Source organism: Dipteris shenzhenensis, chromosome 15 (assembly GCF_047967505.1).
Source record: "Dipteris shenzhenensis isolate YYH24624 ecotype China chromosome 15, Dip_SZ_1.0, whole genome shotgun sequence".
In the NCBI taxonomy this organism is placed as follows: Eukaryota; Viridiplantae; Streptophyta; class Polypodiopsida; order Gleicheniales; family Dipteridaceae; genus Dipteris; species Dipteris shenzhenensis.
Window position 1 is genome coordinate 54491591 of NC_141610.1, and position 22506 is coordinate 54514096.

At 42.4% G+C, this 22506-nt stretch overlaps 1 protein-coding gene across 1 annotated transcript; it reads left to right on the top strand.

Annotated features, from left to right (window-relative positions):
- Positions 1–751: 751 nt before the first annotated feature.
- Positions 752–14574, top strand: LOC147894000 (Cytochrome c oxidase biogenesis protein Cmc1-like protein). Its single transcript, XM_087386432.1, has 3 exons — positions 752–976; positions 1077–1224; positions 13890–14574. Exons 1-3 carry the CDS (start codon positions 922–924, stop codon positions 13957–13959), a joined length of 273 nt encoding a protein of 90 aa, XP_087242558.1. The 5' UTR covers positions 752–921; the 3' UTR covers positions 13960–14574.
- Positions 14575–22506: the final 7932 nt, after the last annotated feature.

Consider the following 22506-nt stretch of genomic DNA (forward strand, 5'->3'; position numbering starts at 1 on the left):
AACATCAACATTGAAAACTCTATCGTGGGTACCAGCCACCACTGCTACTGGTCCGACCACTTCATCATCTACATCTTGATGCCAAGGACTCCCACAATCAGTCGCTTCGACAAACTTCGCTCTGCATGCTAGCCCTTAAGCTGCCTCCAATCACCTGGGAACCCTTGGTAGGCCTTGTGAAATTTTTTAAACCATTGCTTACTTTCTCTTGGTATCTTAAAGACTGTCCATACTTATAATTAGCATGTTTTGAATTGACAATTTACATTGTAACCCATGAAGCTCATTCCCTTGCAAAGCAACATTACAGAAGAGTGGAGCTAAAACGTGTGGGTGTGTATGTGCCGGTCCTGAGTTCAACCCTTAGAACCTCACAACTCTGTGAAATTTTTTTCACCTTGTTCTAAAGATTGCTTACTTTCTCTAGGTATGCTTGGTATCTTAAAGATTGTCCATACTTATTATTGGCATGTTTTGAATTGACAATTTACATTGTAATCTATGACGTAATGACTTAGCTCATTCCCCTATAAGCAACATTATATAAGGACCAGAAAAGGACAATGGAAATGTAGAGGACAACCTAGGGGAGGAACCATCCATTTTAGATGATGATCGAGTTCATGAACAAGGATGGCTTGTATTTGTTCCATTTGCCACATTAAACATACATTTAATAGTCTTGAGGTCAACAACAGATACATGTCATTCTACGTGGTAGGATCGATATAGGTGTGTATGATGTCATGCTAGGATGGAGCTAAAAAGTGTGGGTGGGTCTCGAGTTCAAGCTATCTTGGTCACGTGCTAGTGGCACTTTCAATTCAATTTCAGTAGTAAAGGCAAAACAAACATTACATAGGGAGAGCAAGAACAAGAAAGAGTCATTTCCAGGCAGTCTATAGAGAGGGGGGAGAGAAGATGGGACTGGGAGCAGACGCCAGGGAAGCGCGCCTGAAGAAGAAAGAAGAGGAAGGTACTTTCGATTCTCCATCTTGATTCAGGGTGTATTGTAGATGGAGAGGTGGTTTTGTACGTCGATTGTGTGCATTCCCTAATTTGTTGGAGCTGTCTAGCCCTTCGCAGCAAGATGAAAGCTCAAGCGCTGCTGGAATGCGACCCCCAGGCTGCCAAATTTGCCGAATGTGCGACGGGGAGAACCTTCTCGGTGGTTTGGAAATGTCGTACCCAGTTTAAAGTCCTCAACGATTGCCTACGGCATTAGTAAGTTTGAAACTTTCTTATCTTTTGAGCCATGCAATAAAAGAGGACCGAGAAAGACCAATAAGCATGTGCATTCCGCTTTTCCGTGAGTCTGGCAACTGCCTGGGCATTAGCATCACCTTTGAAGCACAATCAGTTGTCCTACTCCCTTTTGCCTTTCAAAAAGTCATAATGCCCAAGGCCTTTCGGTCAGGTGTAATGTCCTTCGAACCGTTACCTTTGTTTGTCTGCTTGCATGGTCTCTTTGACCATTCCTCCGTGCAAAAGAGAAGGGCCGAGGTCGCCTCTAAGCTCCCCTGATTTGGGGGTTACACGCGGGGCATTGACCCGATATTTCCAACAGGCCCTCTCAATGACACACTGTGGCTCGATACGAACTCTGTCCATCAGCTCCTTTGCAGAAGCTCTCAATGATAAAGAAATCCTTGACCTTATCATCCGGTCCTGTATCCTGCACCTCCAAAATCTCTAGGAACTTCTCCACATCGATCACGAGCGACCGGACCAAGTCTAAAACACTTACAATTTTTCAGTCCAAGTCGCGAATGATCAGGAGTCTTCAAAATCTCAAGGTACCAACGGAGCCATCCAGTCATCCCTCAAAAGATACAAACCAACCAAACTTGCAAGGTACCAAATATCCTAGGTCCTTTTCAACTTGACATAAGACCGGCACCATCCCCACCTTGGCCCTTGATTCTGCACAGTGGAATCCTTTTGCCTGGTTCGCGTTAATTCCCACTGGTAATCCCTCCAATCAACTCGAGAGTAACACTTTCATCCACCGATCCTCCATGGGCATGATCATCTCTCCTTGATCATCTGTTGGTCAGAAACTCAAACTTAGCGAAGTCTTTGTCCAGCTAATCTCGAGAGTAATCTTGCAATATACGTTGAAAGCTCCCACAATGAGGGATCCCCTCAAGGGGCTTCTTGTATAGGGCTGAATGCCCCTTGAATCAGCCAAGTGGTAGGGCAGACTGGCCACCCAGTCCGCCACCTAGCTCGACCCCACCTTCTCCCAACCACAGACTGGTCTTTGCCGACCATCTGTTGTGGTTTTGCATGCCTATAAGGCTTGCCCCTTGCAGCCCTTGTTGGCTGCTTCTGTTACTGGATCTGTTGCACACTTTATATCTACTGCAGTAGGAACTGTACTTCCCATTGTATTGCTGTACCTGATGTATAGACCTGGTTCCAGTGCATCTGTTGCTGCTGTCAACAGGATGTTCCCTCTCTGTCGCAGCCCTTCTGCTGGTCCTTTTCTGGCTGCGCACTACAACAGCTTTGTGCCCTCAACCATGGCCATATGCAAGCCACTGTTCTAGGTGGGTGGCCCATGTGGTGACTTTATATCATGAAGTAAGAATCCTATGTGCAGCCCATGTGGCAGCCATCTCGCTGCCCACGTGGCAACCTCAATCCTTGATTCATCTACCCACAATACTATGCAAGCCTCTAGCCCGTTGAGCTCTCTGGGCATTGACAACAGGCCCTGTGCGGGCAGGAACAGCATGGCTGCCGGTCGGCCAGGTCAGTAGGAACAAGTAGGGGGTGGGCATTGCATTTTGCAAAAGAAGGCTGAAACTTCAGAACACCATTCAGAGCTCGTGCAAAGTGTCAAAGCAGCATACAAGAGGGGAGTGGAGAGGAAGAAATTAGTGGAAGCCATGTGGGCATCCTTCTTCATGATTTGGGGCAGCCACATGGGCCACCCACACAAGCAGCAGTCGTTGGCACAGGGCCATGGTTGAGGATAAAAAGCTGCTGCAGTGCACAGCAAGAAAAGGACCAGAAGAAGAGCTGAGGTAGAGAGAGAACATCTGGTCGACAGTAGTAGCAGGTCTGTATAGCAGGTTGCAGCAGCATGTCCAAAGGCTGCCAGGTGGGCAGCAGGCCCAGTAGCATAAGCAATTGATTAATGAACAAAAGAAAAGTCACGTATCAAAGGAAAAGTTTACTGGTTCCCCCTAGATTTGGGATTTGTGGAGTGAGCAAGAAAGCTACGACTTTGCTTTAGATGTGGAGAATAGGGACATAGAATATTTGAGTGCAATAACAAGGCACAACATCCAAAGGCTGAACCAAAATCAGCAACTGTTGGAGACATAATAGAAGGTATGAGGTTCTTTATGCATATCTTTGCTGCTGTTCTTAGTGGGAAAGCTCACACACAAGGATATGTGATTAGGGTAAAAGGTCATATCCAAGGAAAAAATCTAAAATTCCTAGTTAAGTATTCGGGAAGTAGCCATTGTTTCCTTTCCCTACTTGATTTTCAATTGTTTCCCTACTTGATTTTCAATTGGGACATGTTCCTTGTGAATATAAATTTGCCCTCTTAGGGTGTTTGGTTTCTCATGCTTTGCATGATGTATTTCTACAATGAGCTTTTCTGTTGGAGTTTTTTTCATACTCAATAGAAGTCTTTTCTATGAAAAACAAAAATTGAATTTCAAGTTTTGGATTTGGACAAGTATACTGTGATGATTGGGATGGATTGGCTCACAAACATGCAAGCAATAATTGACTTGGCATTGTATCATAAAAATAAAAGATAGTGAAGAGAGAGAAAATGACATATCTAGACTCCAGAGTTATTTCTTGCAACCTATATATTAACATAATATGTATGGATGATGGATCTTAATTTGTTATTCATTAATATAATGTAGTACTTACCTCTCAAGTGTGAGGGAGTCACATGTACTCAGCTAAACAGGCAATCGTTCCATGAGATCATGGACTGGAGGAACGTGAGGTCGAAAGACAGTTAACGGCATGCATGTCTCTCCAAAATGAGTGGTCCAAGCTCATCCTCTGTGTTGTCATGCTCTCTGAACTGGTAGAGTCGGAGCACATCTGAGACACCTTTGTTTGTCGAAGAGCTGCATGCACTACAAGAAGGTTCGAGAAGTGCATCGGAAATGAACAGAAATGGAGAGAGAGAGAGAGAGAGAGAAAGAGAACTGCAAGTGATCTCTGGCAAAAGCCCCTTTGCACCTGCAGGGAAAACCTCTGCACAACACGCTCTGCTCTAGAGCTGAACACAACCGCTCAACAACCACCACAAGGAGCTGCTCACTGATGTGGAAGAACTGCTCCACAACCTGCTCCGGAAGATGCACAACGGGGCTTGAAGACCTGCTCCAGCTGATGATGAAGTGAGGGCTGAGGAGGGGCCTTTAGATAGCCCCCAGACCTCCTGGGTCAGGTGACATAAGCAGGTTGACCCACCTGCTCTAGACAGCTGACTAGAGGCCTCTAGGGGGCTGACCCCCTGGCCTATAACTAGGGCTCCGAAAGGCCCAATGTATGGGGCTGCTGCCCTGCCAAAAGGGCTGACTGCCAGGTTCCTAGAGAGCTGACTGGCCTGCTCTCCTCCATGCCCTATAAGGGGCTCAAAGGCAGCCCAAGGGGAGCCTCTACTGCCCAACCACCCCGGCCAGGCTGCCACTGCCTGCAGCCCTACAAGAGGCTGCCGTGCAGCCAATAAGGGCTGCCTCCTGCCCTATGCCTCCAAACCAGCAGACCTTTGCTCCTTAACAAGAAAACAACAAAACTGAATATATAACTGAAACTCCTCTGGAACTGAGATAATATAACTTGAAACTGAAATACTTGGTCAATAATGACCACATGGAATTCTGCCATAAAGGATCGGATACTTGATCATCTCATCATCCATAAGAACATAACTGATGATCATGAGTAGCTATTGTAACTCAATTCCCTAATTGAAGATCATAAAATCAGGTGCATGACTATCAACTTGCCAACTTTGAACATACTACCCTCAAATAGGGTTTGATCTTGAATCTGTCATGAATCTAACTTTTCAATCCATAAAAGATATACAAGTAGTCTCTGACACTTTTCCTCTTTGGCATAAGCTGCTCAAAAACTGGATGTAATAACTTTGAGATTCTTTTGTCCTGGTACTATGTATACAAAAGTTTGATGAGACCAAACAAACATAGCCTTGACCACATAAGTCACAAAAAACTGGTTCCATAATAGAGACTATATCACTTATGTATAATAACTTGGAATCCTCCAAAATTGAAATATAACTCAGAATAACTAGCTTGTCCCATCAAGGAATACTTTAGGACCACATATATATGTATAAGCAATCTTGTGTGCTTGTTTTTTATTCTTGAAACAACACACTTCTTTCCTCGTAATAAGATTCAAGGGTTAGATCTTTAAGTCAGAATAAGGCAAGCTTAATAAACATGAAATAAATACTTATCTTTAGATGTCCCATAACATCTCTAAAGCCACTTTGTCCAAGGACAAGTTTCAACTAGGAAGTGGTTATCTCTTGCTTTGCCAATTCAGCCAATAGTTCTCTATAGGAATCCTTATCCTGGGACCTTCTCCCCTGCATCTCGCAATCTTTTCTAGGCGCTTATACTTGTGAGGGTTGAGAGGCCACGTCCATGATGAGAAAAACAAAATAGCTTTTCGTTGCGTTTTGCTGCTTTTATTGCTTCTTTTATGCCGCTTTGGAGAAAAGAAGGCCGTGTATGCACAAAAAGCGGTTGCTTTTTTTAAAAGAAAAGCAGATGCTTTTCGTAAAAAGCAAGTGCTTTTTGCTGCAAGAATTCTAAGCAAGAGATTGGAAGCACATCAGCAAGGATGACGACAGGATGAAGGTCTTTCCCACTTGATAGATCATAGAGAAGAGAAGAAAATAGCCCCAAGAGATAGGGCGATAGAGAGAGAATAGACATCTAGCCAAGACAAATTTGTGCCTCCTGAAAGACGCGCCTCAGCTCCTAGTGCCGACCCCCCAAACAGGAGTGCCCTACCTGCCCTACCTTCTTGGATGTGTGCTAGTTCACAAACAGGAGCGCCCCACCTTCTCGAGCAAGAATAATGTCACCGTCTGTGCATCTCACCCTCCAGCATTCGAACTAATACAAAAACAGGTGTGCCTCACCTTGATTCACAGCTGCGTGCTAGCCTTGGACCGTTTCCACCAAGGAAAGTGGAAAACCGGGCTCTGATACCACTTTAACCAAACCTCAAGATACTTGAAAAACTCTAGCAAGAAAATCACTGCTATTATGACACTTTTGAGCAGTTTGCAACACACAAAGCTTTTGGAACAAATCACAATATGGCTCTACTCCTTGGAATAGCTTGTAGAGGATCCTGGGCACCCTTAGACCAAATCACAGCAATGTTCAGCTCCTTGGAATCAATTCGCAGCAGGTCTTGGTGCTTTGGAGTCAATTCGCAGCATCTCGGGGCACCAGGTTGGGCTGGAAGCCCTAATCGCAGCAAGTAGATGATCTTCCAGAAGAGCTGGGAACTGGATCGCTGCAGCTGCACTCTTTCCGGGCACTTGTATGTGTCAAAGAGTCGAAGATATGATGCTGGAATGAATCCCAACTCAGCCTGGGAGGAGTAGAAGTGAATCGCAGCAATAGAAAAAGGAGGGTGGGAGAGAAAGAATACAAGACACCACACTAGGGCTTGGACCCCCCGGAAGGTCTTTATTGCAATAGAACAATCTTTGTACAATTGGCTCATGAAAGAGCATAAGTCTAAGTACAATGTTGAATGAATCTGGGAGGCCAGGGGCCTTTCTTTTATAGACTAGGCCTAGCAAAAAGCTAGGGCCTGCTTTCTAAAAGCTACTTTTACAAAAAGCCAAGCTTTTAGTCTTTTTCCTTCTAAATCTGGTGCTCTGGAGCTTTTAGGCGCCTTTTAATCTTGTGGGCCCTCCTTTTAATGAGGCGCCCCCTTGTCTTTACTTTTTGAGGTTTGTGGGACCTGCGTTTTACACTTTTCTTCCCACTCTTGGGTCCTTTTTGCACTCTTTTAGGTCCTACACATGGCACAAACAAATTCCAACACAAGTAAAAATAATAAAACTTTTTCTAGTTAAGCTAAGTCAACTTTCTTTGACTGTAGTCAGTTTGATAAACTCCTCTTTATTTCTTTATTTCTTGGAAGAAATACCAATTGGTGACAGTACATGGTTACGACCTATTCCGAGTTTGGAGGCCTACTTTTTAACCAACAATTTACACCTATGGTTCTCTAGCGATTAACTTGTTTAATTTCGAAACCAGTTTTGTTTCCAAGATTTTATGGGTTTAGCTGGACGCTTCGACCAGGATATTAGTCAGGGAAGTTTATATCTATACGTACATAGATGTTGTCTATTCCTTGGACTGAGTTTTGGTCCCTAGTCTCGAATTGAGTTTTACTTTTTGAGCGCTTCTTTTTGTTTGCATTTTGTGGTTAGCGGTTGGCATTTACTGTTAGAAATCAACAAACAGAGGTTACACACATTTGAAGACTGATAGAATAGCCTAGGAGCTCACACAGTGTGTGTGGTGAGTGGAATCACAACCTTCTTAACTTAATGTGCTTCAAATAGATGTGCAGACTAGTAAATAGACAATGATACAGCCAGATATAGAAACCACCAAAACAATATATTTCCATCCAAAGCTATGGACACAATACAAAAGATAGATCTAGAGTCCCACCAGGATGTGGTCCTCTGATCTTACCTCAAGGTACTTCTACTATCTGCCCGATATCTCTACATCACTTAGCCTGCGTGCTCCACCTCGAGCGTATGTAGACTCTCCATCCAAAGACCTCAGCACTTTACTGCCCTAGAAGACAACCTAGGCTCCAGCCCTAGATGAGCTCAGTCTGCTGGACTCCTCTGCCTCCTAGATGTAGGCCCGAGGGTAAGTTTTCTGCTGCTCCTGCTGCTCCCCAAACTGCTGGCTTTGCTGGATGTGAAATGCCCTGCCAAGGGGCCCCTTTTATAGGCCCCAAGGGGGCTCCAAAACTGACCGACCAGCAGGGCCATAATATAGCCAACTCCTATTTAAGGGCAGGGTGCTGCCCTCTTGCAGCCCCTCCCTTTGCTGCACCACCTGGTCTAGTAGATGCCCTAATCCAAGGTCATGGAACAGGCCCAAAACCTGCTCCACCCACACGCCTCTCCAGCCTGCTCATCCCGCCATGTGTCCCGGATCTGCTGATCCAGCTCTATAGGCATTCTCCAGCCTCCGTACAGGTGCATATACCTGGCTGATGTCGTCACCAGCTCATCACCTTTGCTCTTGGGTCCGTACTGCTCTTCCCTCTACTCTTGTAGATCTTGCCTAGCAGCCAGGTACCATTGTCCTTTCTTCTCTCTTCTCTAGGCATATGCCCTAGGTCTCCCTCCCCCACGCTCTCTGGGCATATTCGTTAGGTCTCCCTCCCCCAGGCTCTCCTTATTTGGGGCTTACAGATAGGGAGGTGACCTTTCCAACACCCTCTCTCACCAACACTTCTCGGCTCAATACTAGCGCGTCAATGAAGCTGCCCTAGTAGCTCCCACGAAGAAACCCTCTAGAACAATTTGGTGTTGAATCCGGCTCTTGGCTTTTCAACCAGTGGCTCGTGCTCCTTTAGGTCCGGTCCTGCACAAACAAACCATCCTAGTACATGGGTCCATCCAAGGTAGCACTAGATGGCACCACATTCTTTGATGATATTATTGTGCACTCGAAAGATGAAGAGGAGCATAGGCAACATTTGGCAGTTTTATTTGCAGAGCTTAGGAGGCACAAGCTGAGTGAGTTCTTCATGCCAGAGATCCATTTCTTGGTACACATCATCTCACAGGATGGAGTAGGGGTGGACCCTGCCAAGATAGAGGCAATCAAGAATTGGCCTCCATTGAAGAACCTACATGAAGTCCGTAGTTTTCTTGGCTTGTGTTCATATTACAGGAGGTTCATATGCCATTTCTAAGGGACGAGCTTTTAGATATACCAGATAGGGAATGGGAATCAATTTTGATGAATTTCAGTATCAGCTTACCTACTGCAAGAGGTGGTTGACAACACAATCTATTTAGTTGTAGGGAGGTGACCTTTCCAACACCCTCTCTCACCAACACTTCTCGGCTCAATACTAGCGCGTCAATGAAGCTGCCCTAGTAGCTCCCACGAAGAAACCCTCTAGAACAATTTGGTGTTGAATCCGGCTCTTGGCTTTTCAACCAGTGGCTCGTGCTCCTTTAGGTCCGGTCCTGCACAAACAAACCATCCTAGTACATAGGTCCATCCAAGGTAGCACTAGATGGCACCACATTCTTTGATGATATTATTGTGCACTCGAAAGATGAAGAGGAGCATAGGCAACATTTGGCAGTTGTATTTGCAGAGCTCAGGAGACACAAGCTGAGTGAGTTCTTCATGCCAGAGATCCATTTCTTGGTACACATCATCTCACGGGATGGAGTAGGGGTGGACCCTGCCAAGATAGAGGCAATCAAGAATTGGCCTCCATTGAAGAACCTACATGAAGTCCGTAGTTTTCTTGGCTTGTGTTCATATTAGAGGAGGTTCATACGCCATTTCTAAGGGACGAGCTTTTAGATATACCAGATAGGGAATGGGAATCAATTTTGATGAATTTCAGTATCAGCTTACCTACTGCAAGAGGTGGTTGACGACACAATCTATTTAGTTGTAGATACGTTAACAAAGATGGCTTATTTTATTGCCATTCCCTCTCCGGTATTACATATTGCAAGATGTGGTTACAACACGATCTACGTAGTTGTAGATAGGCTAACGAATATGGCTTATTTTATTCCCATGAAGGAAACATATGGGAATCTTGAAGTTTTATGAAGGAAATCTTTAGATTGCATGGATTGCCAAAGACTCCAAGTTCACATCTAAATATTGGCAAGCGACATTTAAGGCGATAGGAACCCAATTATGAATGAGAACTCAACATGACGGAAAGACGGAAAGAGTACTTGAGGATATGTTAAGAATGCATGTGGATGAAAAGCAAAAGAATTGGGTTGAGTTGTTGCTATTAGGAGAGTTTGTTTGGCATCATCCATAAAGATTTCGCCATTTAAAGCAGTTTGTCGACAAGACTCTTTTGTGCCTATAAATCTTTTCTATCCTACAAATAGAGTAGGGGTATCAAAAGAGATGCTAAAGAGCATGGATAAAGATCGATGGCTTAGTCTTCTGGCAGCGAGCACTAGGCTGTTAGAAATGACCCAACAGAGGGTATGCACAGCAGAAGATTGATAGAATAGCCCAAGAGCTCACACACTGTGGTGTGGGGTGTGGAATCACTAACTTCTTAACTTATGTGCATAAAATAGATGTGCAGACTCATCAATACACAATGAACCAGCTAGATAGAGAAACCATAATATATTTCCATCCGAAGCTATGGACACAATACAAAAGAGATAGATCCAAAGTCCCACCAATGGTGTGGTCCTCTGATCTTACCACAAGGTACTTCTCCTATCTGCTGGCTTAGGGCTATCTGTAGACTCGAGCCCGCGTGCTCCACCTTGAGCTTCTGTAGACTTTCCGTCCAGAACGATCCTCTCCACCTTGCTGTCTGGAAACCAGTCTAGGTGGGCTGCCACTCAAGCTCAGTCTGCAACTCCTTCAGGGTCACCTTCACCTCCTATGGATAGGCCCAAGGCTTGCCTTCTTGCTGCTCCTGTCTGCTGTCAGAGGGCTGCTCCAGAGAATATGATGATCACAACACCTTGCTGCTCTAGAAGACAGCCAAGGTCCAGCCTCTAGGGAACTCAGTCTGCAGCACACCTTCCACTCTCCTTCACCCTCAGTGTGAGGCCCAAGGGAGTGGCTTCTGGCTGCTCCTGTCTGCTCCTTTTCTTGCTGAATGTTGGATATGAAATGAGGCCCAGGGCCTCTTCTTTTATAGGGCTCAATGTCCCTTGAACCGACCGACCAGCCAGCCCTAATTGGGCTGACTGGCTGGTCTGTAGCAACCCTAACCAACTGACCAGTTGGTTGGCTGGTTGGCTGCCTATCCAGCCCTATTTAGGGCCATCTGCTGGTCCTTTGTTCCATGCAGGGCCCATCCCCTTAGGACTGCTTACCCCGCCACCTGCCAGCCCTGCTTGCAGGCCATAAACCTGCCCATATACCTTGCCAAGGACCCCGTCATGCAAGCGCCTCTTCTTCTGGATCACCGCACAATCATGCTCCTCATCAGATCCTTTCTGCCAGGGCAGATCCAAGACATCCTGTCCCCGCCATCTCCCTTTCACAAAGGTGTCTTCTGATGCAGCCATGCTGATGTCTCCAGGTAATTTACTCTTTGTTGTCTGACTAGCACCCACATGGCAGCCAGGATGCTGCCCGTGTGGCACTCCCTCAAACCCTAGGTTCACCCCCCCCATGCTCTCCTCATATGGGGGCTTACAGATGGGGAGGTGACCTTTCCAACATAAGCTTGGATAAAAGTTATATGCCCTACAGTTAAGACACTCTGCTTCACAAGGTAGCGCCCATTTGCAATTTTCCCACTGTGAGCAGAATCCTCTGGGATGGATGTCGTTATGTGGCTATGGCTATTTCCTCACACATGTAACTTGAAGGTTGCAGGGCGATCTCTCAACTATCTGCCCAAGATATCTGCCTGACATGTGCAGAATGCTATTGTCTACTCTTGCTGTAAATGAGGATATCATTAATGAAAACTATATAAGTCTATAGAATTCATATTGTGTACATGCACAGTCGTCTAGATCTGAATGTTCTTCTCCTTTGAAATCTTTAAATGAAATGTTGCTGTGTAATTTACTCAATGTGTCAATGCAATGAGCAGCAAGGAAAGCCCTTGTTTCCTTCAAACTATGCAGCATTTTAGTCCCTCAGTGGAAAGAGCTCTTGTTGCTTATATTGCTGGTTATGTACCATTTGCTGGTGAAGGTCTTTGTACTTTAATCCTCCATCATTCTGTGTGGGACCTGCTTGTATGAGTGCAAAAATAGAGGGAAGAAAGAAAAGAGCAGATACAAGAACTTGTCGGGGTTTAAAACTCAACCTAGCTTAGTCATGTTGATGAATAAAAGAAACCTGATGAAAGCGGGCAGGTATGATTGTTGAAGTTGGGTCTCTGAGCCTGGTTGTGGGAAGAGTGAGGAGTCCTTTGGGTGCAAATGGCTAGAAAGCATGGCAGGACATGTTCCTGAACAACCATTTCTAAAACAAGAGGGCCCCTGCCCCCCCCCCCTTTTCACTCTATTTGGCAAAAAGCCAAGTGGCTATTTATGTGCTAGCTGTATGACATGCAAATCTTAGTAATTGTTATTGTTGTGTCAAAAGATTCAGTGTCTTTAGTGCAGCTACAATTTTTGAATGACCATTTCTAAAAGAAGAATGCCCCCCCTCTTCCCCTTCCTCCCTTTTTGGCACATTCTTTCTCTCAAAAAGAAACTTGCTATTTGTGTGCTAGGTATATGACTTGAAAATTAACTGATTCTTTAGGTTGGAATTTGGATTCGTAATTCTGTAACCATTTTGCAAAAGAAATAAAAAATAAAAAGAATCTGTAACCATGAGTCACTTGTGGACATGGAAACTTGTCCAACCATGGGCTGAATGAAGTGTAGCAGGTGCTAAAGAAGATAATAGGAATCAAAGCATATGTGGGAAAGAAAGCCATTAGGAGGGTTATTTTGTGTACAAAGCTCAGTGTCTTGAGTGCAGCTATTCCTGTCCCCCCTTTTTTGATAGAAAAGAGAGGGTCATGGAGGTTGCTTGCAAAGGCCAACGCTCCATGCAGCAGAAGATAGATAAACATGATAGTGCCCAGGAATCACAGTGTCGTCAAATCTCACTTATTTCCGTGATGTGTACTAATATACATGTGTACACAGGAAATGAACTGTGCTAGAGAGAGATGTAGAAACAGCAATATATATTTGTCCAATGTGGACCAAACCATATACAAAAGATGAGCACAATGTACCGCCCTCTATCAGCAGGGTGCTGAATAAATGTGGACCCCAATGGCTCCCCAAAACTGGTCTCCTTCCTCCCCATGGCACATTCAAAACCCTCAGCCTGCGTTGCTTTCCTAGAACTTGTGTGGGCCTCGTACTGGTACCCGGCGAACAGACCTCCCTGGTGAGGCAGAAGCTTCCCTTGATTCCGACTTCCCTTGCTGCTGTGTAGGCAGCCCCTTGATGAAGACTCTTGCTATAGATCTGGACCTCCCTGGTGCAGTGGTGGCAGCTCCGATTCACCACTGTTACCTGTAACATGAGTCCTTATGGGCATGGAAACTTGTTCAACCATGGGCTGAATCAATAAAAGCAGTTGCTAAAAAAGATAATAGAAATCAAAGCATGTAAACAATGGCTATAAAGTGGGAAAGAAAGTCACGGGGAGGTATTGTTGTGTCAAGAGCTCCAGTGTCTTTAGCGCAGCTACAATTCATCACTTTTCTTTGTCCTTTTGTTTATTCAGTGGATGGTTTTTCATGCTGGGCATTAACTCAGAATTGTGCTCAAGGAGGCCTATCTATGGCCTTTGAAGATATGTCTATTGACAGCTACAATATTGTGTGTAGTTAGTGTGAAGTCCAGAAATTGGAGGGGTTTCATGAAGGTGACAGCTACAATATTGTGTGTGGTTAGTGTGAAGTCCAGAAATTGGAGGGGTTTCATGAAGGAGGTCGAGGTTTTTTTTGTATAACATTGAAGTTTTACATTCAGTAATAATAATATATTCATAGGGTTTCTTTTGGTGTGTGTCATAATAATAATATATTCATATGGTTTCTCTTCATGTTGGAAATAACTCCCAGAGGTTATGTTACGTGTTTATCTGCAGCACAAACGATGAGGTACTGGAGGAGTACAAGAAAAAATATGCTTTGGAACAGAAAGTTGAGATCCAGTAATAAATATTTTTTGTTCATTCCTTGCTTTTGAGTTACAGCTGGAAGAGCTATTGCACATCCTTCTATCAAGTTTCCTGAATATTGATTTGCATACTATGGTGTCTTTTGGCTATGATCTGACTGAACCTTGCACACGTAAGTAGTCCATCTGCATGGGGCTTCTAAGATTGTTTCAATGCTGGGTGTTGCTGAATCAAAGCAGCTAGCCTTTGGATAACAGCCTTAACCATTTTGAGTAGGTCTCAAGCATGCAGAACAAGGTATGTAGTTGAAGTTTCAGGAGATGAGAAACTCGTACAAAAGAGTATTAACTTAAATGTTTGTAAAGGACTACTGTTGGTTAGTATTCTGTTAGAGCGATCCCTTCGCTATTTTAGCGATATTGGTCATACAAAGCTTAGCATTTTTCTTGAGGTGTCACATCCCCCCCTTTCTTCGAGCGTCACATTAATGGTTCTCATGTTAAATTGCTAGCTTGGTGTGACTCCTGTTTAACATAAAGGAAAGGATAGGCATTGATGGAAGGGCTATTCATGTGTTGATGGGATGATCTACAAATAGCTGAGGGTTTTTGGAAAATTGGCCATGTTCTTTAATGTGCCTTTTCTTATTTAACTTGCCCAAATTTGTACAAAACTGTGTACATGCAACATATTGAATATGCATCATGAAGCTATTGGCCCCATATTTATCTAGGTTTGGAAGTATTTTATAGTTTTGAATAATTGATCCTCAGTTGGAAACACTAAATTTTGACCTTTTATTGTTTGTTACCAATAGATATGTGCGGTGATAATCTAATTTTAGGAGTATTTTTGTGATGATATCATGCAGTCGTATAAATTGAGTAAAGATTTCTTTGTTACTCACAACTTGGCGTCAACATAATGTTTCCTCTCAAAAGATCCATTGTATTGTGCTTAGAAAGATTACAATGAGCCTTTGTTTTCTAAGATGTTGGAGAAGAACAATGCTTGCGTCGAGGTAAACGGCTCAGACTAGGTTGTGAAATGGACTTCTTGATTTGTGAAAATGTAGGAAGGCTTTGGGAAGCCCCTAACTTCGTTGATAAGCCTCTTGTCCTTGGTCACAAAGGGTATGAAATATGTCTTACTAGATGTTGTCAGTTGAAACTATTAACCACCCATCATAAGATTATGGCAAGGGGGGAAAGAGAAAAGGGAATTGTGTAACGAGCTAATCAGTAGCAAAGCCAAAAGAGGTGTGGCAACTTTGTTGGGACCAAAATGATGTCAATCCCTCATCTTCTCTTCTCATGAAAGAATAAGATGAATGTAATACAATGGTTGCTAACAGTGCTACTACTGTATATATTTGGAATTAAACTTTTTCTTAGAAATTAAGTTTCATACAAAGACTTCATGAATGTTGATCCATGATTAAGACTTAGATTTTTTACTAAAGGTTCTTGCACATGCCTATAATGTGACTCATGATAATGTGTAACATGAGTACACCTCTATAATATACATCCCAAACTTGCCATTCAAATTCTTTCATACACACTCGTGTAAAATGATAAAGTTGCCATTTAATTTATATGTTCACATGTAAGATTATAAGTTATTTTAGATTCTTAGATCACTTTACTATTGGTGAGTTAGCTTTGAAGACTTAAAAGACTTTTTCATTGAACTGCAATCTTTCGTTTCACAAAAATGAATACCATAATTATGGTATAGAGCACAAGTATGACATTGTCATTACATAAGGTTAGGTAAGGTAGAGCACAAGCTTATAGCTAGGGTATTTTCTTGAGATGGTATTTTCATAACATAAATTTAGCATGTGGGTACACAATAGAACAGGTTTTTGAATCGCAAAAGAATCATGAAATTTTTAAATACTTTTACGAAAGGGATTTTTTATTGGGGTGTTTTAAAAATCATAAAATGTCTAGAAAAAGGGGTAACTTTAAACCTTGTAAGTTATAGATAAGAGGTGTTTATTTAAACCCTTGAATGCACATGATATTTCAAGTGGTGGGCCCCCATGGTGTTTCTACATATAGGAGAGGTTTAAGGGGTAAGGAAGGTGGGGTAGGGTCAAGCAAAGTAGGGTTATCTTTTTATAGAAAGGATATCATTATGGATATCTAATGACATGTATAGTTTAATGCACACACCAAACATGTTATACTAGAGTACGACTAACTTTATGTAGAGGGATTGTTCCTTCATGTCAATAACCATGTTCAAAATATTGGCAAGAATCTTCTCAAAGCTCTCTCAATTCTCTTAAAGTTAGGCCTAAAATACGTTTTGGCACTCCATAAGAAAATAAAACCCTTGTATTGATTGCACAGGCTATCTTACATATTTGTTAATGAACCCAAGTGATTGGTAGAGGCCATGAGTCGGCCTTTGAGTTAGATAAAAGTGACCCATGGCTTTATCACTCGCCACTTTTACCTGATGTAAAGGCCTATTGCACAACAGAGAGTTGTGAACCCTGCCTAGTTCAGGATATTGGAAGTTGCTTATCTTTTCCAAGAAGTTTAGGACACATATTCTAAAACAAAGCTCTTGCTTTAACATACAACAAATATCGCATACTATTGATCTATGGTTGCATTGGATAGATGTATTGCTTCGACCTGTTCGGATACGTTGAAGGAGATTACCAAAGAAATATAGCTTGCGCGACTCAGCGCGGCAAAGAAGTTTCAAAATCATTTGCTATGTAATTGTCATTGATGATTGTATTTCCGCTTCAGGGTTCCCGTTTTTGTTCTTCACTATCTCCCATTCTTGTCTTCCACGCATCGCAATATAGTTCTTGGAAGACTTGCTTCATTCGATCTTTGATGAGAGGTTCCCATTACGGCCTCACCTACAATTACGATACAAAGAAAACTTAAGAGAATACCCTAGATTTTAAAGTCTGAAATTCAATATATGTCTCTTACCTCCACATGCCTTGTAACATCATCTACGCCTCGATCAATCTCTGCGATCCGTCTTCGCACAAACGGAGCTATAAACGTACTATTGTGAACGGAATTGATTGCGATTACAACTGCTTCTACCATCTGTATGATGTGGGTTTCTATGATCTCTTTTACAAATACCTTGTGCTCCTTTGGCAACCTCTCGGGAGGAGAGGAGCTCAGACATTCTATCCTAATCGTCGATTATAACACAAACGTTACCCCTGAGCCAAAGGCACTCCGTCAGTTTGGACATGCAAGTTTCTTTAAACGATTCGATAAACTATTGGCTACTACAGGCATCAAGAGGAAATCGGCCATTAGGAAGCAGCCAAAAATGGCCATTTTTTATTTTCAAAAAATCATGATTTATTTTATGATCCATTTGCTATTTTCTTCGACAGGCATCAAGAGGAAATTTGCCATTAGGAAGAAGCCAAATTTTCAAAAAATCATGATTTATTTTATGATCCATTTGCTATTTTATTCTCTACAAATCCTCCATATTTTTAGACTCTCTCCCTCCCTCCCTCCCTCCCCCCCCCCCCCTTCTCTCTCTCTCTCTCTCTCTCTCTCTCTCGCTTTCAAGTCATCATCTCTCCACCCTCTTTTCCGCACAACCAATCCAATTCATCTTCATTTTTGGTAAAATTTTGAAAAAGAAAGTTCAAGGAAAATACCTAGTTATGAAGCAAGTACTAAGTTGAGAAGGAGAAGGAGAAGGAGAAGGTGCCTATTTGGAAAACGATTACATAGACTTGAAGTGAGGAGCTCGAGACAGGCGCGCGCTTCCCTCCCTAAAGAATTATAATTCGAGGGAACGGGCCCTTCCCTGGGTACCAAGAATATAAATGCTGAGTTTATATTATTTGAATTGGCTTTATTATATCATTAAACTAATTTGGGATAACATTGTATCCCATCTCTTCTCAGTGGTGGCATACATATATTAGGGTTGATTCTCCTTAATGAAAATATATTACATGAACTATCCAGTGATACACGGTCTTTTGGATCTTGTTTAAACATGCTTGTGGAAATGTACTTGACTAGTTTAACATTTGTTGACCACTATGCTTGGTCTGTGAAAATCTGTAAACTGGATACATAGTTCACTATATAAAAGATGATCTTACAAAGCTCTAAGAATATCCAACCTAGAGAGAAAGTATCAGATGCGGGTGTCCAAGATCTTTTTGTAGTACCATCGTATAGCTCAGGAGCTAGCCAACCCATTTTGGTAAGTGTCTCTCTTTCGACTTGTATTCTATTGTTGTATTCATTATCTATCTCACAAGAATGCCTAGCTAGCAGGTTCTCCTTTGAGTTTATCATATATGTAGCACGTCCCCAGTCACAAATCCAATCCGCACTCACTTACCAGATGCATAGTCCAATATAACATTTCCACTGTGCAAATCATTATGGATCCAACCTCGTTTGTGCAAGGTTTGAAGGCCAAAACAAAGAGCAAAACAAAGCTCTAGTACTAGAGTCACAACCTATTCTATGTTATTTGAAGGCTTTTGCTTTGCATCTAAACTAGATTCGCAATGCATGAATCTTTTTTCTACTTTCTTGGAAAAACTTGTATAATGTGCCTCCATTGAAATATGGTGTGAAAACACAATGTGTTGGACTTATAGACATAACGATCAGCCAAACTAGCACGCTATGTTTTACTTGCATTATCGATTCCTTCATGAAAGCAGACTGCCTTTTCCCTGCGTTGCCTTTAAAACTTTTGGTACATAGTAAGTAATCGGATTGATGGCTAAAACTCTTATTTTTGCTAGGAACAGTTGCCCTTCAGAGCCAGCACCAATGTTTTATCCCTATATATCTCATATGCATGTTCTTGTAGCCAGGTAGTGTAGGTTGCACTATAGAAAAATTCGCAACAGTAATCTCCGTTTCTTTCGTAGAAACCTCGTTCCATGTCTCTATTGTGGCATGTGCATATTGCTCGAGTTGCATTCGCATCAATCTTCTTCTTAGCTATCACGCACAGATTTGATCGAAGCTTGTTTTTTAGGTTTGATAGAGTTTTGAAATGATGGAAAAAGAAAAATAGGAGAAAGCCATGGATGAAGAAATGGATGCCTTGGAAGCAAATGCTACATGGGAATTGGTGCCTTTGCCTAAAGACAAGAATGCAATTGGCTATAAGTGGGTTTATAAAGCGAAGCACAATGCAAATGGTTTTGTGAACAGATACAAGGCAAGATTAGTTATCAAGGGGTATGCACAGACATATGGCATTGATTATGAAGGAACATTCAGCCCGGTTGCAAGGATGGCAACTGTAAGAGCAGTCATTGCTATGGTTGCATCAAAGGGATGGTCTTTACATCAGATGGATGTAAAGAATGCCTTCTTGCATGGTGATTTGCAAGAAGAGGTCTTTATGGAGCAGCCACCAGGTTATGTTCATGCTGTTCATCCTGAGTTTGTTTGCAGGTTGAAGAAGGCCTTGTATGGCTTGAAGCAAGCACCTAGAGCATGGTCTGACAAGATAGGACAGTATCTTGTCACTATTGGCTTTTCCTTTGTCCCCACATGCTTTTCCAACCAAACATCTCTTATTCGAAGATAATAATTCATCTACATATTGTGCATGGTATGTAATATTTCCTATGATGGTCGTGACATGCTTTTCCAACTCATCTAACCAGGTTACATATCTCATGTCTTTTACTTGATCTCGTATCTTTGACACATCTTCGACTTTGTTTACTCTTTGCATCACATCTTCTTTGAATACATCATCGTATCCAATTTTTTGAATTGTTGTCTTGTCTATATGTGCGACGAGTAAGAGTACTTCTCTTTGAATATAGCCAAATAACTTCTTCAATTCCTTGGAATGTTCCTTTATTGCCACGTCAATACATACAGCATGTCCTAAACCCAAAGAAAATACAAAGTTAAGAGACAGAAAACTTAAAATTATAGAATAACATTATAATATCTAAGAGAAGATCAATCAATATATCATATGAGCATATCCTTGTGGAAACACTCCAAGGTACAAAGTTGATATTGTGTGTTAGGACAAAAATATTATCATGTTGAACACATGGTCAATCAATATGCCATATGACAAAAAACTTAAGGAAATACTCCAAGGTACAAAGTTATAGTGTGTGCCGTTAATTTTGCATTCTACAATTGAATGCTTTCCCTTTCCCGTCCCCCCAATCTGATCCCCTGACTCAAAGATCGCTCGTTTGTGCCTCCCTCACACGACTTTTGGACCTAAGCTTCCTCGAGCATCATCCTTGTTGGGCCTTTTTCATTCTGCAGAGAAACATCCTCCATCATCCTTGTTGGGCCTTTTTCATCCTCGAAAGAAACATTCTCTGATGAATTGAATAACATTCCTGGGCTCAAGACACCAGATAGGACTCCTAAGGGCATGCAGCCGGATATCTGGCATACGTGGGGCTCGGATTCAGAGCTGGCAAGTTCTCAGATTTATGAAGCCTTTAACGGCCGCAAGCAGTAGCAGCCCAGACAATGTTTGGCAAACGCCCAGATGCCGGCACTGCTCGATCGCCAGATGCACCTCCTCAAAGGAGGTCAATTTCATTCTTCGACGACGAGGTGCATAGGAGCCCTCAAGGGTTTGGCATGAGTCAAGCAAGGCGGGGAAGCCGATGATTACTACAGAGCTCTCTATCAGTCTGACCCAAGCATGTTCTGAACACCTCAAAAGAGGCTAGCCAATCTCCTAAATGTGATAGGCCGTTGCACAATTGCTCAAGCGGCTGGGAAAAGGATTGGAGCAAGACAATTGCCTATGTTCTGCCGTCTACGTTGCTATAGGAGTTGGAGTTGTGATCATCGGAGGGCGATGCAAAATTTGGGAACGAAGTGGAGGTAATCAACAGCGTGAGACATTGCAATCTTGTCCTCGTCAGAGGTTGCTGTGTCACCAGTGACACAAGTTTTGGCAGCCTAAAAGAGATCTTAGCTCGGATCTCTTTTTGGCTTCCCAGCAAGTGTATTGATTTTCTTACTATGGTGCAAGATGCAGTCAACAAATCACGCTCTCAGATTTCTAATACGGTATATAGTTACATCTTTCTTTTCTGTAGGGAAGCTTGACGATTGGCAGTTGTTTTTGGACTACACACCCATAAGTCGATCTTCCTACAACGTGTTTCTATAAAAGTTGAGGCACTGATCCTGAACATAGGCGTCCTAGAGAATTGGTACCAAAATTTTCACAAAACACTGTTTTGGTCGCAAGGAATGTTGTTGGAGCCTTTGGGATGTGCAAAGAGCATGAGCGTCCCTGTCGCCAATGTTACCAAACTATAATAAAAAGAATTTCGTAACGTTTTGTGGTTCACATTGCCTGCTTAGATTGCAAAAGACACTCTCTGATATAGCAAGGTTTTTCCTAAGATTAAACCCTCCTAGTGGTGTCAAATTATTTAATCAATTGAAAAGGAAAAAATCTATTGGTCCAAAGTTTAGTGATGTTTTTCCTAAGATTGGTGGCATGATTATTCAATCAATTGAAAGTGAAATATTATTGCTCCATTCTTGTGTAATGGTATCTTACCTACTATATTGCATCACATTTCCACTTGTATGTACTTCTTGTAAACTAGTCCATGTGGGTTTCTTCCCTAAAACATAAAATTTTCATTTCTATTCATTGATATGGTGAATGTTTTTGTTGTGAGGCGGAACGGGGGAAGGAAGAAGGGGAAGTAGGGAGGAAAGACCCAAGTGGAGTTCAAGCTTAGATCTTCCCGTGAGCATAGTGGTGTGGCTCGTTAATAAGGGATATGCATAGCGGTGGATGTAGATTCCTTCCTTCAGCTACATTTGTTCACATATGGACACACAAAATGTTTATGTTGCACATGCCAACATCACAACCAGGTAGATGTCAATAGTACATGTGAATCATTGCACTAGTTGGGTCCACTACAATACAACATACAACGCACGTGCAATACCATGCAATGCATCCTTGTGTAAGTACATCACTATATAGAGTGTGAGGTACAAGAACTTACTACACAAAATTGTACAATGTGCAATCAATTACAATGACGCGGATGGCAAGACAATACTAATGTATTGCACCACTACAAGAAAGATATGGTATCAAAGTGTGTATTGCAATGGGACAAATGTTGTACAACAAATGTGTAGTGTAGCAGTGTAGTGATATGGGTACACTATTGTACAACAAATGTTGTACAACAAGTGTGTAGTGTAGCAATGTAGTGAAATGGGTACTCTGTTGTACGAAAAACGTGTGCTATAGTTCAACAAGTGTGCGATGCATATATTAAGTGTTCAAGCCTCATTCAAGTAGTGTAATAAGAACATTCACTACATGAGTGTAGAAGAGAAATCTACATTGCAATATTGCACCACTCCATATATGAAAAACATGCACTGTAGGTGCACATCACAATAGGAGCGTGACATACTACTTATGTCCATTTAAAGACTCAGCAATCCAAACTCACAAGGGTGATGTATGAGGCAAATTTTGCCTTTAGAAGAGGCTATTGCATAAGAGAACATGGATCTTGAGAGCCATCATAGAGGAGGCTAGATTTTGAAAG